General features: G+C 36.6%; 2 protein-coding genes across 2 annotated transcripts; both read right to left on the bottom strand.

Moving 5' to 3' along the window:
• Positions 1–1,714: 1,714 nt before the first annotated feature.
• Positions 1,715–12,598, bottom strand: LOC145947920 (uncharacterized). Its single transcript, XM_083057684.1, has 2 exons — positions 12,440–12,598; positions 1,715–2,364 (listed from the first exon to the last, which is right to left on the bottom strand). The coding sequence occupies exon 2, from the start codon at positions 2,360–2,362 to the stop codon at positions 1,715–1,717; it is 648 nt and encodes a 215-aa protein (XP_082913810.1). The 5' UTR covers positions 2,363–2,364; positions 12,440–12,598.
• On the bottom strand, positions 3,301–5,342 carry LOC145947921 (uncharacterized). The gene has a single exon (XM_083057685.1). The coding sequence runs from the start codon at positions 5,278–5,280 to the stop codon at positions 3,313–3,315; it is 1,968 nt and encodes a 655-aa protein (XP_082913811.1). The 5' UTR covers positions 5,281–5,342; the 3' UTR covers positions 3,301–3,312.
• Positions 12,599–18,111: the final 5,513 nt, after the last annotated feature.

Here is an 18,111-nt window from a genome sequence, read left to right as displayed (position 1 = left end):
ATCGTAGAAGAATGAAAGTACTCACTGTTGGCTGTATATTATTTGGTGAGCGGGTTGGCAGCTATAGGTTGATCCTCAGGATCGATGGTTCCTTCGAGTGGTGTGGGCGAAGGTGTAGGTTGACTGGTAGCTGGTTGTTGAGCCCCGATGGTCACAATGTATGTTTAATGCGAGGATCCAGAAGTGTGTAACTGTCACGACGTAGGCGGAATTAATAGAGCGTTCTTGGAAGATTCGCTGCTTTTATATTATTCGTCTGCCCTTCCTATAGGGCAAAGGGCGTCCTCTTTTCTTGTGACTCATAGTCATACGTTCGGTGTTTAATCCCCTTTGCGCAACGTATTGCTTCCTTGTATGAAGAGTTCTTTCCTAATTCCGATCTTTGGTCTACTGATAGCGTGTGTCGATCGTGATATTTCAACATTACCTATGACTTATTGATCAAAGTGTAGGTTTCGTAATCTCACCGATCGAGTTGTTTCACAATCACTGTCTTTCTCCGTTTAATTCTTATAACTAATTTCGGTCTTATAATTAATATGTTCGCGGAACGCGAATCTGCGTAAATCGGGGAGGAGAAAAGAATCGTGCAGTCCACAGGACGTAACACCCCCCGTCTTAGACAAATGTTGGGGGTGTAACACAACATTTGCAAAAAGGAAATAAAAAATTTTCGATTCTTTTCTTCCCGCGATTTACGAATATCGGTAGAAAGAACCACATTTAACCTGTTGGTTAATTGTGCTTCCTTTAGTTAACATGTATCTCCTTTTTTTTGAAAAGGAGGAAAGAAAAAGGCGACCACCAAAACCCCTTCCTTATTCTTCCGTTCTTTTCTTACATTTTTTTTTTTATTATATTACTGGCAAGGTGCGCGTGGAATCTTTTTCCTTTTATTGTTCTTCTCTCCCTCTGGGAAACACAGCTTGGCCCCATCCGTCTACCAGGTGTTCGTAGTTGACGTATAGAAATTCTTCTATACATTCGATACATTCTTCTGCAGGTTTTATTAGTACGATTATTATTTCGCACTTAGTGCAGTTTGTTTGGTTGTCTGCTGAGTCCTTATGGACTAGATTGTGGGGTGGTAGTGTCATATACTCCTCCTTGGTTGGTATTTTATTATAACATTCTTGGCAGATTTTAGAGTGGTCTTCAGTATTTTGATAGATGTTCCCCCGTGCTTGTATGACACATCGGATTTCCATCAATTTTAAATAAGTTTCAGGGTGATCTTGTGGTCTCACGCCGTCGATGGGTCCTTGCCGTATTTCTTCTGTTATTTCAGGAGTCCATTGGAGTTGATGATATATTGGCATTGTTATACTGGAACTGACGATCAGGTAGTTTTTCTATAGAATGGAAAATGATTCCACGTTCACGATTACGAAGAATATTAAACTAAAATATTGGTGTATACGTGTTGGTTATAGATATATATATGTATATAGGTAAATTCCTTCTCTCTTACTACTGAAGTTACAAAATATAACTTATTTTAATCTAGAGATAAAAAGACAATATTTTATGTATTTGAGACTATATAAAAAATTTTTTATATATATATATGTATAAAGAGAAGGTATTTAACGAAATATAATATATGAATAGTAATATAGAGTATACGAGGTTATAAAGAAAATACAATAGTTTAATTTAAGATTACGGATGAATATATTTGCGTATATATATGCGTATATATATATGTTTTTATTTATACGGCGGGTTCGACGTCGGCTGTGATTTTTGTGTGCAGCTCTGCATGTCCTAGTTTGACAAGCACGTCTCTAACGTTGTATGCTCTGTTGAATTCGCTGTCGGTTTTCATATGTAGTTTTACGAGTGCCGCTCCTTGTCTCAAGGGATGTATGATGTTAATCCATCCTTGTTGTTTTTCTAGAAGGAGTTGACATAAGTGGCGTGTCCTCCTGGGCCAAGTGGTTTTGTTGGTGGGGGCCTTGGTATAGGCTAACCCGCAGATAATGGCCTGCCATGGCAATTCTTTGAATCTATCTTCTAGGATGTAGACATCGTTCGCGTGGTACCAGGTTGTCCTGCCCCAGTCGCCTAGTACTACCTGGACCATCCAGGTAGTTTTGTTGATGCTTCTGATGAAGCCGCGTTTCCACGTTTCTTTTTCTTTGATTGCGACCTCCATTTCTGCTTTCAGGTTTTCGGGTAAAATATATAACGATTTTGCTCTCCTGTCCATTCGAAACTTGAGCTCCTCTTCCATCTCTTGGAGGTTTGCTTCGCCGTTTTTTAATTGTGCCCAGAAGAGGAGTGGTGAATCCGCTCTCAGTATTGTCACTTCTAGGCGGCTGCGAGTCAGGAACTCCGTTTCGATGTACTGGATCTCCATTTCTGTAGTAGATATTATATTTAATATGTTAAAGTGGTAATGAAATTGTTGTCTATGTATAGAGAAATCCGGCGGTATGCCTTATGATTTTAAATATATAATTGATAGTAAGAGTGGATTATATTATGTTGTAATTTTATAGGATATATATATATATTTATTTATATGGATGGATTAATATTAGCATCGGCTTGAGCGCTGATTTTTGCGAGTCCCATTTGAATCAGTGTGTCCCGGACGTTGTATACAGAATTGGGAAAGATGTTGTTTCTTGATTGTATTTCTAATTTTACGAAGGCCACTCCATCCCGTGGGGGGTTAATTATGTTTATCCATCCTTTATTGCCTTCGAGCATTGTCTGACATATTTTTCGAGTTAGTATTGGCCATGTTTTGGTTTCTTCGACGGGTTCTGTGTGTGCTAATCCACAGAGAAGCGCTTGCCAAGTCAATTCTTTGAATCTGTCCTCGAGTATGAATACGTCGCACATGCGTCGCTGTACGAGTCGTCCCCAATCTCCTAGGATGACTTTAATTGTTAGGGTATCTTCGTTTATTGTTTTAATAAATCCTCGTTTCCAACTGTCGCCTTCTTTAATTGCGACGTCTAGGTTTATTTGCATGGCATTCGGCCATAAATGGAGGTATGAGGATTTTCTGTCCATTCTGAATTTTAATTCTTCTTCTAAGTCCTCTAGGTCCTTTGCGCTGTTTTGGAGTTGTATCCAAAAGAGGTGTGGTGACTTTACTTTTATTACAGTCGCTTCTAGGCGGTTGCGTGTGAGGAGATCGGTTCTTAAAAATTGAATATCCATTTTTCTCTGTAGAAAAGAAAAATTTTAATTATATTAACGTTGGTTTTTCCAACAGTTGTACGGTGTTGATTGTTATTATTTTTTTTATTTTTTTTTTTTTTTTATAAAGCTGATAAGATGTAAGGTATTAGTGGTTCAATATTTGGTTTCCTTGAGTTCGAAGGAGTAAGTGTTATCTTCTCTTCTGGGGAGGAGGGGATAGACTGTTGTCGTTGTATTATCTTCACCATTATGGAGTTCAAGCGTTTCACTGTCTGGGGCGGTTGGTTTCGATTTCATTGGTCGTCTCATTTTTAAGTGCAATAATAGGTTGGTCAGGGAGTCCCATAGGGCCCCTATCAGGTATAAGGACCACCCATATACGGTGTGTAGGGCGTAGCCATGGACTATGGTATCTAATATTAATTTCGCGACCCTAATGGCCATGTATATTCCTAACAGTCCCGCGCTGAAATTTCCAAAAATTAAAAATTTACTCCAGAATTTTTGCCAAGCGGATATTGCTATTTTTTCTATGGTTTTTGCGTCTAATAAGTTGGAAATCGACCCTTCTTCTAGAGAGATTGTTCTGCCCATTATTCCTCTTGCCAAAGAGTTAAGAACTGCAGGTCGTTCAGCTGGGAACATTATATGGTCTCTTAGGTCCTTTAAGTCCGTTTCTGAATATATGCCGCTAGTAGCCAATGATCCTGGGCTGATGTATTTCCATACTGGTTTGGTTAAAGGTTTCATGATAATGGGCGGTATGGTATCCACCGGTCTCGGCATAAATTTATACCAGGAATCTCCCAACTGATACATGGCGGGTGCTAACGTATTACACGTAGTTTGTGTACCTTGTCGTAATAATATGTGAGTTTGTGGTGTTAAATAATATGTTCGATTTTCCCGGAGTACGGGTAATTGATTGAAACAACGGTCTGTTTGGGCGAGTGTAACTTCGACAGGTACGCATTTTACTATGTGTATTACTTCGCCGGCTTGTAGGGCCATATAATCGGGACCTTTCATCAAGTGATACGCGAAGATATCAGGAGATTGTGTGGCTATGGCTAAGGCGTTTTGTAGCATGCGTTGCTCCAGGTTACATTGTTGAAGTAAAATATCATGATAAAGTTGATTGATTTGTGTACGGATGTGCTTCTCTACGTAGACGAACTTCGAATTCATATACGTAAAGATATCAAGGTTTGAGATGCGTGATTGTTTTTTAAAGATGACGGTTCCGAGTACTGTTTCGAAAATCATTAGTTTAGGATGTTCTGTTCGTACGAGAGAGTATCCGCAAACTTCTTGCTTTCCTTTGCTGGTAAGAGCGAATATCGCTTCTTGTGTGGTGAGAGAATAAACCGTTTGATGTTGTTCGTTGTCGACTATTTTATGAGCGTATCCCTCATATAATATGCCGTAGTTATTGAACTTGCAAGGACCTACGGGTATAGTTTCCCAGTAGGTATCTCCTCCTTCAACGTCCACGCAATGTGTTGAACTGAATTCGCACGTGACGCCTGATCTAAGTTGTACTCTGTTGGTATTTATTCGTACGTCGGCGGTATAATCTTGTAATGTAATTGTTACAGTTCCTATTACGACAACTTCTGCCCATGTTCCGTAGGGGTCGGAGTACGCTCCTCCATAACATGAGCCGTCGTTGTCAACGTGACCGGCCAAGGTTATTGGACGTGCCGTTGTTGAATTTGATTTTATTCCCGTTATATATGTGGTTCCCATTCGATAGTCTCCTTGATTATGCATTCGTTTACAGGTTTCGCGGTTTATTTCCTCTATGTATGAGTATTTCCCGTTAAGTACATCCAAGGTGTGAGAAAACATTCCGCACTTTTTGATTAGTCTATCAATTTCGATTTTACATTGTACGACTTGAACGGCTTCGAATTCATTGATCTGCAATAGTTGTACGTAAATTTGAGTTGAATTTATTTTCCTCTGAGGTATATCGCATTCTTCGGTATTTAGCAAGGATAACGTTGTCAGATTAGCAGATGATGAACCGCAGTCGTATCCTATTATTCCAATAGTGTGAGGTAAATATTGCAATAGAATAATTAATAGTGCGGTTAATCTCCTGAGTCGAGGGTCCATCTGAAAGTTGGTTATTTATTATTAGATATTGGTTTGATGTGCGATATTCGTAAACGGTTAGGATGTACTATGCGGCTGTTTTTCTTTATTTTGATTTTTACATTATTTTTATTTAATATCTCTAAAATTTCATGAGATCCGGTATACTGGTCTCCGAATTTACCTGGTTTCGGTCCTTTTAACAAGAATACCTGATCTCCGGGTTTAAAGGTCTGAGGGTTTAATTTTTTGTCGTAATATTTTTTTGATTTGACTTTTGCTGTTACTACGTTTTCGCGAGCATTACGTTGAATCGTGTGAAGTTGTGTGACAAGATTTATTAAATAGTCTTCATAATTTGCTAATTTATCTTCAGGTGGAAGAAGTTCATTTGACGGAACTCGTGCTATTTTTCCGAAAACTAGTTCGTACGGAGTGTGGTTTGTGGCTTCGTGTACGCTAGTATTATAATTGAACATAGCTAATCCGATCCATCTGTCCCATTGTTTTTGCTCGTTTGCGTATTGTTTTAAGTATTCGCTGAGTGCGTGATGTGATCTCTCCAATGATCCGTTTGATTGAGGATGAAAAGCTGTTGTGCGAAATTTTCGTATTTTGAATAATTTGGCAATTTTCTTCATTAAATCGCTAATAAAATTTCTTCCTTGATCTGTAAGTATAGCTTTCGGCGCTCCGAGCACGCAAATAAAACGGTCTACAAAGGCTTCCGCAATAGTTTCTGAGGTTTGGTCAGGTAGCGGTATCCCCATACAATATTTTGTTAGCTGATCTTGTAGTGTTAAGATATATTCGTTGCCTCTTTCGGTCTTAGGTAGTGGGCCTACGATATCCATAGCTACTTTATCAAGCGAAGTGCCAGGCGTGTCTGTGATTATCATTGGTTGTTTTGTTTTAACTCGAACGAGTTTTTTCAGTTGACATTGTAAACATTGTTGTATGTGTTTTTGAACGTCTGATTTCAAATTTTCCCAATAATAATTGTGTTTAATTCTATTATATGTTTTGGTTACTCCGCGGTGTCCTCCTGTTGGTGAGCAATGCATTTCGTCGATTATGACAGAACGCAAATCCTTCGGTGGATATTTAATTTGTCCATTGCAAATAATTATTTTCGTAGTTGAGTTAATAAATATCAATTGTAGTTGTACCTTGATATTGTTCCAGGGAACGTTATTAATGAAATCGGTTTTTGCAATGCTAATTGTTTCTAATTTTAAATTTTTGATAACGTTATTTAAATCTTTCAAGGTTTTTAAGATGTGATCTAGAGTTGCCGTAGGGCCTACTCGTTGTTCATCGTTAACAGGTAGCGCGATATGATAGTAGTGTTTGTATTTTATGGCCTTGGCTTCGCCCAAGGTAAGAGATCCTAAATTTGGTAGTTCGTTTCGCTCGGAAAGTTTCTGAGATCCTGAGTCTAAAGGATTTCCTTGGGTGTCGACAAAATATGCTACGTTATCTTTTCGTAGGAATAATAATTCGCGAGAATCTATGATGTTGCTTTTAATTATTTTATTTTCGATAATTCTGGGTTTCGCTTTCCTTGCCTTTAGATTTTGATTTATAATGTCTTCTTCGTCTTCTTCTTCCTCTTCGGTGTCGAGGTCCTTGTCTGATGTGTCGTTTTTTTCTTTGTTTTGTTCAATATTATCTTCTTCCTTAGTGGTTTTTTGTTTATTACCTTGTCCTGCAGTTTGGCTTCTTGTCTGTATTCTGTCTTGTTTAGGTGGATCGTGTATTAATACTTTTTCTGTAGTTTGTATTACGGTCGGTTCATTTATTTCTTCGAGTGTAAAAGGTATAGAATCGTTATTGTTTTTGACAAAATTAGCTTCAGGTATGGGTTCTTCGTTATCTGAGAGATATAAATGAAAATCGTCTTCCTCTTCTTCTTCTTCGCTATCTGATTCTTCTAACATTTTTGAAATTATTTCTGCATCTGCGGAGTTGTTTGGATTTAAGGTTTTTCTTTCTTTTATTAGTTTACAATCGATTTCTTCTAGATTTATTGGATTTCTTGATAATGCGTCTGCATTTACGTTAGTTATTCCTGCCTTATATACGACATCGTAATCGTATTCGGCTAATTTTAGTCTCCAGCGTAATATTCGCATGTTTGCGTCTTGAGCATTTTTAAACCATAATAATGGTTTATGATCGGTGACTAATGTAAATTTTCTCCCATATAAATACGGTCGAAAATGTTTGACGCAATATACTATGGCTAAAGCTTCCTTTTCGTATGTGTCATATTTTATTTCGTTATCGGTGAGGGTTCTAGAAGCGTACGCGATCGGTCGGTCTTTATTTATTTCTCCCTGTGATAATATTCCTCCTACTGCTATTCCTGATGCGTCTGTGGTTAAAATAAATGGTTTCGAAAAGTTAGGATATTGCAATACAGGTTCTTCACATAATTTTTGTTTTAAAATTTCGAATGATTCTTCTTGTACGGCTGTCCATTCAAAGCGGGTGTCGTTTTTCAGTAAAGAAGTAAGTGGTTTTGCAAATTTAGAAAAGTTCGGTATGAATCGTCTATAATAACCTGCAAGTCCCAAAAATTGTTTAATATTCTTCGGTGTTTTGGGTCTCGGAAATTGTTGTACTGCTTCTAATTTTTTTTGATCAGGTTTTACTCCATCTTTGCTAATTACGTGTCCTAAATATGTTACTTCATTTTTTAGAAATTCACATTTGTCTGGTTGTAATTTTAAGTTGGCTTTACGAAGTCGCTCTATTAATGCGTTATATTTTCGTTCATGTTCTTCTAGAGAGGTAGCATAAATAACAATGTCGTCCATATAGACAAATAATTCCTCGCCTTGTAATCCAGTCAATACTAGGTCCATTAATCGTTGAAAGGTAGCAGGTGCATTTTTTAATCCGAAAGGCATTCGGTCGAATTCATAATGACCGAAAGGAGTGGTAAATGCTGTTTTATGACTGTCGGCAGGATCCATTTTTATTTGATGGAATCCGGAAGCTAGATCGCATACTGAGAAGTACTGTGCTCCTCCTAATTGATCCAATATATCTACGATGTTGGGTAATGGATAAGCGTCACCGATAGTTTTGTCGTTTAACGCTCGAAAATCGAGTACCATTCTCCAGCGTTTGTTTCCCTTCGAGTCTTCTTTCTTTGGCACGATCCATATGGGCGTATTATAAGGTGATTGAGACGGTTTTACGATGCTTCCTTCTAACAGTTCTTCTACCTGCTTGTTTATTTCTTCTTTGTGTAATTGCGGGAATCTATACTGACGAGTGTTAATCGGTCGATCGTCTATAGTGGTTATTTGATGTTGTAAAATATGAGTAGCGGTCAGTTTTTCTCCAGGAACATGAAATCGATCTTGACTGTTTGTTATTAATTTTAATATGTTCTCTTGTTCTTCTTTATTTAGATGTTCTAACCGCAGTAATTCCATAATTTGAGTAAATCGAGTTTCCTTTGGTTGTTCGGAAACTACTAGGCAGTTATGTAGATCGATATTTTCTACATTAATTTGGTGTTTTTCTTTATGATTTAATTTTCGTTTTCGTGGGAAATTTTTTATAATTTCTTGAGATTTGTCAAATAAGGATGCTGAGATTTTTGGAGACAGTCCTTTTTTATTCTTGACTGTTTTATTATTTATTTTTTCAATATCTTTATTATATTCTTGAGCTTCTTTTAGAAGATTTTCCATTGTGACTTGAGAGGTTTCTAATTCATTTTCATTATTTCTAACAGATAATCCAGTTTTTGGAAATGTAAGTTTTGGAAGGGATAAACGATCCTTTGAATTTTTGGAAAAAGGTTGTGTCGAATTATGAAATGAGGTTTGGTAACTTCCCTCTTCGGAATCGACGGAGCTAGAATTTTCTGACAAGGTTTGACATTTTTCCTTCGAAATTCTAGGAATTTTTTCTTTTGGGAGATTTTTATAACTTTCTTCTCCAATAATTTTTGGATTATCAAAATTTTGAGAAGAGGTTTGGTAACTTCCCTCTTCAAGGATTTCTGGATCATTATAATTTTCAGGAGAGGTTTGGTAACTTCCCTCTCCAAGGATTTTTGATTTATCATGATTTTCAGGAGAGGTTTGGTAACTTCCCTCTCCAAGGATTTTTGATTTATCATGATTTTCAGGAGAGGTTTGGTGACTTCCCTCTCCAAGGATTTTTGGATTATTATAATTTTCGTTTAAATAATTTTTATTCCCTCTCTTACTTTTAATTTTATTCTTTCCTTGAATCATTATTGAAAATTCATCCTCATTGTCTCTAAATATCATCGTATCTTTATCTTCATGGTCTGTGTTAACGTTAGTCTGGTCGTTATCTGACCCCTCTTTCTTGTTATCAATAATTTCGATATCGTCGTTAAATAGTTCGTTCAGTGGTTTTAAACGGAGTGTCGGTACGCGAACTTCTATTTCTTCATCTAGAGTGCTTATGACATTTAGATATGCTTTTCCAGAAATAGTTTCTACGATAGTATCTCCTAGGAAAATTCCATGTTCTATTTTTAATTTCGGTATATATCCTATTTTAATCTCAGGGTTCTCTATCCTCACAAAAAATAGCGATTCTGATCTTGGAGATACTATTATGGTTTCCGGGGAGAAAAAGGGCACATTAATTCCGGAAATATCTAAATGTCCTTGAGCGTAATCTATTTTTGAAAAAGTTTGTTTGAAGAAATCATTTCCTAATATTCCGGATTGTGGAATCGGAAAATCGTTGGCAACGATATGAAATAATACCGGTAATTCAAAAAGTGTTAGTGTAATTTCTCCTAGGGTATAGACAGGATAATTGTTTATGCCATTTAATTTTAAAATATTCGAATAATTAATACTTGTATTTTTGGGCACAAAATTTTCTTTAATTATATTCGGTCCGGATCCCGTGTCTAACATAAAGGTTATTTGAGTGGTAATTTTATCGATTTCAACCTGTACCGTAGGCACGCGACTATGTTTGTCGAGGCTTACAGTTACAGGCCTGATTTCGGGTTCGTAGTTATTTACTTGGCTTGCCGCTGCACGGATGGGTGTGATGTTCGCTCGGCCCCCGATTTTACACCCGATGTCGAGGGTCCGTTGTAGTTTCCCTGCTCTTTTTCTTTGCGGCGATTGTTACTCGTAATTCGTAATTGACATGTATCGAGAAGATGGCCCTGTTCTTTGCAATATCGGCAGAATAAATTGTCTTTATGTGTTGGTATTGGATTGATTTTAGAGCGGCAATTTCTAGAGATATGGCCATAATTGTTACAAGTTTGACACACGATATTAGTATTGCGTTCATTTTGTTTCTTCCAACAATTATTAGCCGAGTGACCGGATTTATCGCACCATTGGCAAATTACTAAAGATTTATTTGTTTGTTGATTAAAGTTATTCTGTCGACATGATTTTGCATTATGACCAATCTTAGAGCATAATTGACAAGTAATGACCTTTTCCTGAATTACGTTAATTGATTGTCGAGATCGTGGGTCGCGTAACCGACATTTATCTGCGCTATGCCCGCGTTTTTTACAAATTTGACAGATTAAAATTTCCGTTCCGGTGTTTCCGAAAGGATTTTGATTTTGTGGTGAAAGTTGAGTGAGCTTTCGACAACTACTTGCTGCATGCCCTTCTTTATAACAGATTTGGCAGACTTCTCGAGATAGATTAACAGGTAGCTGTGAATTTTGACTTGATTTAGCGCCTTGTCGTAAATCTGTCATTTGTTGAAGCTCTCTTTCTATTTTTAACGCGTCGGCCACGGTTTCCTGTACGTTTAAGTCTCGCGCTATTCTTTGTTCTATTTCGGGTTTTAGTCCTCTAATAAAGCATTTACACATATCTGTTTCTATAGTAGCTTTTATATCCTGTTCAGGCATGGCGTTCCCTGAGCTTCGATATGCCTCTAGTATTTGTTTTCCGAGAAGTTTAACCCGATTCGCGTAAGTGACGACATCTTCATTATTTTTCTGATAAACGCAACCTAATTCTCCTTGTAATTGATAGACATTTTTGGAGGGACCGTAAATTTTCTTCAAATACGTTGTTAATGCAGCTACGGTATTAAAATCTTGATCTTGTATAGTACGACGCGCTTCCCCCACTATTCGCGTTCTTATAATTTTAGCGAATTGACACTCTGCCTCTTTAGGGAGCATAGATTTTGCTTCCTCGCATCCCTCAATAAAATAATTTAGTGGGGTGTTACTACCGTCAAAAAAGGGAACGGCTTCGACCGCGTATTTTAAAGTGGCGAAAGGATTAGCGTTAGCCATGTTTATTGATGGACCTCCGGATTCGCCGTTAGAATTATCGATATTAATTTTGAGAATCTGATTTTTTGAGTCAATAAATTCAACTTGGTCGGATTCGTCGGGTAATTCACTTATTTCGGTTAAATTAGAATCTCCTAAAAAATGTACATGTCGAGGCGTAGATGCTGTGAATTTTGATTTAGATTCACGTGTTCTGTGTGCTGTTTCTAACGCGGTCTTGTAAAGTTCATCTATTTCGTCTTTGTCCGTTGTGCTTCTAGTCCCTTTACTCATTCCTATTCCCAAAGATCGCACATTTCAATCCCGGACGAGCCCCCAATTAAACGTATGTTACGTCCTGGCCTGCACGAAGGAAAGGCCGCTCGAAGGTCGTAACAGCGTTTTCCCGAAATCGGAGTGATTTCGGGTCGAACGGACTGTCTGGCCCTTTTGCAGGTCAACGACTGGATAGTCGCTTTTACCTGGCTCATTTCAGGGGTCCGTTCGTCGGTCCTTTTCGGTAAGGGAATTAAATCCCTTTTACGCGGGATAGGACCTTGTGCGATCTCGGGGGATATATGAAGGAACGCAGGGGTTTAAATAAGACTTTAAATTCGCGTAATGTAAATAATTATCATTTATTCAAAAAAAATAAAATCTTAATAATATTCGGAGAATTAGACATTTGAATTTGTGGACATGTATAAACAATTATATATGAGTGTGTGTGTAACGTTGATGTGCTATGAGGCGGTTGAGGATTCGCGTTGGCTTTTAATCGTCCCGTTTCAATCGGAGAGCGCGTTTCAATGCTCGACGGGCAGCGATTTCCACTACTTATTAAGTTTAGTCGCGATTCCGGGGATTTATTCACTTCCGTGATCGTAGAAGAATGAAAGTACTCACTGTTGGCTGTATATTATTTGGTGAGCGGGTTGGCAGCTATAGGTTGATCCTCAGGATCGATGGTTCCTTCGAGTGGTGTGGGCGAAGGTGTAGGTTGACTGGTAGCTGGTTGTTGAGCCCCGATGGTCACAATGTATGTTTAATGCGAGGATCCAGAAGTGTGTAACTGTCACGACGTAGGCGGAATTAATAGAGCGTTCTTGGAAGATTCGCTGCTTTTATATTATTCGTCTGCCCTTCCTATAGGGCAAAGGGCGTCCTCTTTTCTTGTGACTCATAGTCATACGTTCGGTGTTTAATCCCCTTTGCGCAACGTATTGCTTCCTTGTATGAAGAGTTCTTTCCTAATTCCGATCTTTGGTCTACTGATAGCGTGTGTCGATCGTGATATTTCAACATTACCTATGACTTATTGATCAAAGTGTAGGTTTCGTAATCTCACCGATCGAGTTGTTTCACAATTACTGTCTTTCTCCGTTTAATTCTTATAACTAATTTCGGTCTTATAATTAATATGTTCGCGGAACGCGAATCTGCGTAAATCGGGGAGGAGAAAAGAATCGTGCAGTCCACAGGACGTAACATAATCATTATAATATTTTTCGCTCATACATTGACTCATTCTTCATAATTCATCCATTTTAAGTTTGAAGTCATGTTAGAAAAGTCGTAAAATTGCAATAAAAGTAAAAACATTTTATTGAACAGTTTCCTATAAAAAGTTAGATCATAAAATATAAAAAAATTCAAAATTATAAGATTATATAAAGTTCGGCAGTGTACAGCATATGTGCTTGCGTTTTATAATGCTAAACTTTACGCAATAAACGTTTTTATATCAATGTTTCAATTTTTGTAAACAATGAAAAACTCTACAAACAGTTTTGCAACAGACAAGTATGCAAAAATATTAAAATGCACGAAACAAAATTAAAATTGCAACTTGCAAAATATAGGCCAATCAAACTTCACATAGCACGCTTAGATATAGACAACTTGTAATACTTTTTTCATAACTGTAATATAATGTAAAAAAACAAAAACAATAATTGATAAGACTCTAGAGTATATTGAAAAAAAACAAGCAGTAAAAGCATAATAAACAAAGGGTGTAATAAAAAAAGTATCTGCTAATAAATTTGTAATGTGCAAATAAAAATTTTAAGATAAAATTTGATTTAAATTGTTATATGCTTAATTAAAATCGAGCAACGTTGTGCAAATGTTTTTAATTTTAATTTTGCTTAAAAGATATAATTTCACAAATTTAATTTTGTTTTATTTGATAAAAAATGACTTACCTTAAAATAACAGCAGAAAAGTTTGTCGTGCCACAGGAGAAAGGCTTGCAATATAAGCAATAATAAAGACCAACACTTGCGTATAACACCAAAATGCTTGCGTATATAACAGCAAAGACCACTTTTACATATAACCACATATACCACAGATATCTGTAACAGAAAGATAATAAAAGTTTGTAGCGAAGCAGACATGTGGCAGAGCATATGATTTAATGTGCTAACAATTTAAAATTTTGTGATCTTAGCAAAATAACTATTAGTTGAATAAAGTTAATAAAATATATTTTTATTTTTATAACAATGTTCATGTATCTAACAATTAATAAGATATTTTTGCATGCTTTTCCAATATAACCTTAAATTTTATATTTTAAGTTTTCCGAAAAATGAGCTAGTGTGAGTTAAAAATATTGTAATATATGTAAATCTCTATTCTTTCTTAATAACCTTTTATTTCATATTTTTAATTATATACTAAAACTAATTGTGAGATTATCTTGGATTATAATTACCTCTCTATTTCTCCACGCCCGCTTCCTTCGATCGCTGGGAACAAAGAGGTCGCAGTTCGCAGTGATACCAGATTCGAACTAATGCAACACGCTCTGCCAGCACATGTATTTACGCGGTACATATAAAATAACTACTTATTGACCGAAAAGATTGGCCAAAAAGATCATTTTTATGTTGTCTTTTTCGGTAAGACGAAAAGATATCTTATAGTCGACTTTTCGCTTTGCCGAAAGACGACTTTAAATTTTCTGAAATAGTCGACCTTGAGTCGACTTACAGTCAATAGTTAAAGTCGACAATAAACCATCCTAAAAATAGTTGACTAAACGTCGACTTAAGATGTCGACTTCAAGTTGACTAAAAACTGTCGACTATCAGTCGGCAAACAGCCGTTTGTGCTGTGTGGGATATGTTAAATTTCTGTATTTTCACCTATAATGGTCGAATCTTGAAATTAAGGGTCTTGACATGTAATTGAGGTATAAATAACTTGGATCTTACAAGTTATACAAGATATTATATGTAGGATTCTGTTATTTATTCATTTTGACTGTTTCATATATAATAATGGTTTCTGAGTTACATGTAATTAATGAATTTATACCTATATTGGTCGAATAATTAATTACAAGGATTTGATAATTTTTGAAAGTATATAACAATGAAATCTTACTATTCATATTAGATACTACACTGGGAATCTTGTATCTTATTTCTAGTAATAGAGATATTCATTTATTTAGTCTCAAAGATATGTAAAAATTTCGTATTCTGACTTATTCTGGTGGAATCATAAAATAAAGGGTTTTGATTTAGAATTGTGGCATATATAACTTGCATTTTACTAGTTATACAAGATATTATATGTAGGATTCAGTTTTTTATTCATTTTGACTGTTTCATATATAAAAATGGTTTCTGCGTTACATGTATTTATACCTATATTGGTCGGAAAATTAATGACACGGATTTGACATTTATTGAAAGTATATAACAATTATACTTAACTATTTATATAAGATACTGCATTGTGAATCTAGTATCTTATTGATATTGATAGATATTAACTTATTTAATTTCTACAATATGACAAAATTATTAAGGGACGAAACTCGCACGGTCCAACGGGTTTAACAGTACCTACTTTGTCGCGAAGGGAGATAGCTGTGCGACGTATAGTTTCAGAGTTATTAAAAATAATTATCTTTCTCGCATGCGCCTCGAGGAGCATCCTTAAATATAAGTACCGATTTCGTGAAATACTTTATCGGAGCCTGCGGACACACGACGGGGAAACAAGTTAGGGTGATGAGAATATTAAGCGTGTAATTTAAATTCGTTTAATATTCTCTTTATCCTTGCCATCTTCCTCGCATGCACCGCAGTCAGCAGCAAGACGATATTCGAACAAGGTGAGTAAATTTTTTTACATTCAGGGACGGCGCTATTAAGATCTTGGATTTATTCAAAGAAATTTAAAATTCCTCGAATCGCTGTATCTCGGAAACGGAGAGCGGTATCGGGACGGGGTCTCGTGGCTTTCCTCTAATCTAGGAAAGAGAGGAATTGTCGTGATTTTTTCGAATTTTTAAAACCACCCCTTGGGGGTGAAACGCTGTATCTCGGAGACGGAGAGCGATATTGGGACCAAGTCTCGTGGCTTTTCTCTAATCTAGGAAAGAGAGGAATTGTCGTGATTTTTTCCAATTTTTAAAACCACCCCTTGGGAGTGAAACGCTGTATCTCGGAGACGGAGAGCGATATCGGGACCAAGTCTCGTGGCTTTTCTCTAATCTAGGAAAGAGAGGAATTGTCGTGATTTTTTCGAATTTTTAAAACCACCCCTTGGGGGTGAAACGCGAAATATCGAAGACGGAGAGCGATATCGGGACGGGGTCTCGTGGCTTTCCTCTAATCTAGGAAAGAGAGGAATTGTCGTGATTTTTTCGAATTTTTAAAACCACCCCTTGGGGGTGCTAGGAACAGGTTCCTGCTGCTGCTTCTTCGCGCGACGAAGATAGAAGGATGAAACTCGCAGGGTACAAGGGGGCTATTGATACCTTGTACCACGCAAAGGGAGAGAGCCGTGCGACTTGTAGTTTCCGAGTTATTAATTTTTAAAGTTTTTTCGTTTTTATTCAATTTCGTTTTTATTTTCAGAGATTAAGAAACGAAACTTATAGGGTAGAAGGGGTTGGATGGTACCTTCGTTGTCGCGAAGAGAGAGAGCCATGCGACTTGTAGTTTCCGAGTTATTAATTTTTAAAGTTTTTTTCGTTTTTATTTAATTCAATTTTTATTGGCAGAGATTAAGGGATGAAATAAAGTTTTTCTACCTTGAGGGACGGGGCTACCAAGAGCCCCAAAGGTCTTTAATTTAATTTTACATTTTTAAAATTTCAAAAAATAGCGAAATCTCGGAGACGGAGCGATATCGGGACGTAGACTCGCGGCTATCTTCTAGTCTTGGAAAAAGAGGAATTGTCGTTAATTTTATCGAATTTTTTTTTTTTTTTTTTTTTACCACCCCTTGGGGGTTAAAAAAAGGTATATATTGAATATCTCCGAAACGGTGAGTCGTACGAGAAAATCGCAAGACGGAAAACTTGTCCGCCTCGACGAGACGAACAAGAAAGGTGTCTTGCTGTTTTGTCGTAGGTCGCGTCGTTGCTGAGATATAGCGCGATGACCCCACCCACACCGGCCCAACCTAACCCTAACCTTTTAAAATTTGATATTGGACGCCCCGAACCGGCGCCGTAGGCGCCGGGGCGGGGCCTCGCTCCAAGGGGGTTGGACCGAGGGCGGGACCTGATTTACAAATCCTGAGGCTGAAATTTTTAGGAATTTGTTGAAACTCGGTGCCTCTAGTGGGTGGGGAGGCCCCTTTGACCACTTTTTAATGAAAAAAATGAATAAAAATAATGAAAATAGAAAAAAAGAGGAAAAATGTGTAATTGGAAGGACTTTTTGGGAGGTTCGGGGGGCGAAGGTCCCCGATTGTCGCTCCTGAGACTACTTAGGGTTGGGCGACTTGATAAAAATAATTAAAAATAATTCTCAATCTCGTCCGAGGAAATGTGCAAGTTTGGGGTAATTATACGAGAATTATCTAGAGTTTTCGACTAGAGTTGAATGAAAATTATAAAAAATGACAAGAATAAACCAAATTTAACAAAAAAATTATAGAAAAATAAAGAAATTCACGAAAAATTCAACAACAATATGAAAAATTCTCGAAAAATAAAACAAGTCGTAAAAATTCCAGAAAAATTCAAAATATCTCTAGAATGAAAAGAAGGATGCAAAATTATCAAAATTTCAAACAAAAATTGTAGAAAAATAATGAAAATCACGAAAAATCATAAAATGTTTTTAAAAATACGAGAAAAATGAAACAAATCGTAAAAATTACAGAAGAATACTAAATATGCAGAAAATGACAAGAATGATGCAAAATTTTACAAATTTTCGATAAAAATAAGAGAAGAATTAAGAAATTCATGAAAAATTGGAAAATTTTTAGAAAAATAGGAGAAAAATTAAACAAACTTAAAAAATTCAAGAGAAAATCATAATTTTCTTTTGAATTTTAAATTTTAAATTTTAATATTTTTTGAAATAATATATTTCCTGACCAAGCTGATCCTGACCGATCGACAACCTGACCCAATAGCGATCCCGACCACATGTACATTTTCCTTTTAATTCTTAAATTATCACCCTAAACCCTGGTCCCTTCCAAGCCATCCCAAACTCTACCTTCTCGAAGTGTCTTAAGACTCATTTTAATCTTAGCCGATCCTTTTGTAGTGTCTTGAGATTTTTTTTTTACTCTGGCTAATCCTCCGTAAC

This window comes from Prenolepis imparis, unplaced genomic scaffold (genome assembly GCF_030444845.1).
Source record: "Prenolepis imparis isolate NDT839.2.m4 unplaced genomic scaffold, iyPreImpa1.0 SCAF_186, whole genome shotgun sequence".
Taxonomy (NCBI): domain Eukaryota; kingdom Metazoa; phylum Arthropoda; class Insecta; order Hymenoptera; family Formicidae; genus Prenolepis; species Prenolepis imparis.
Note: the sequence above shows the minus strand (reverse complement) of the source record. Positions and strands in the feature narration are given on the sequence as shown.

What these genes read in the sequence shown, in the direction of transcription:
- LOC145947921 (XM_083057685.1), bottom strand. Translation starts at nt 5,280, where the DNA reads ATGGACCCTCGACTCAGGAGATTAACCGCACTATTAATTATTCTATTG.
- LOC145947920 (XM_083057684.1), bottom strand. Translation starts at nt 2,362, where the DNA reads ATGGAGATCCAGTACATCGAAACGGAGTTCCTGACTCGCAGCCGCCTA.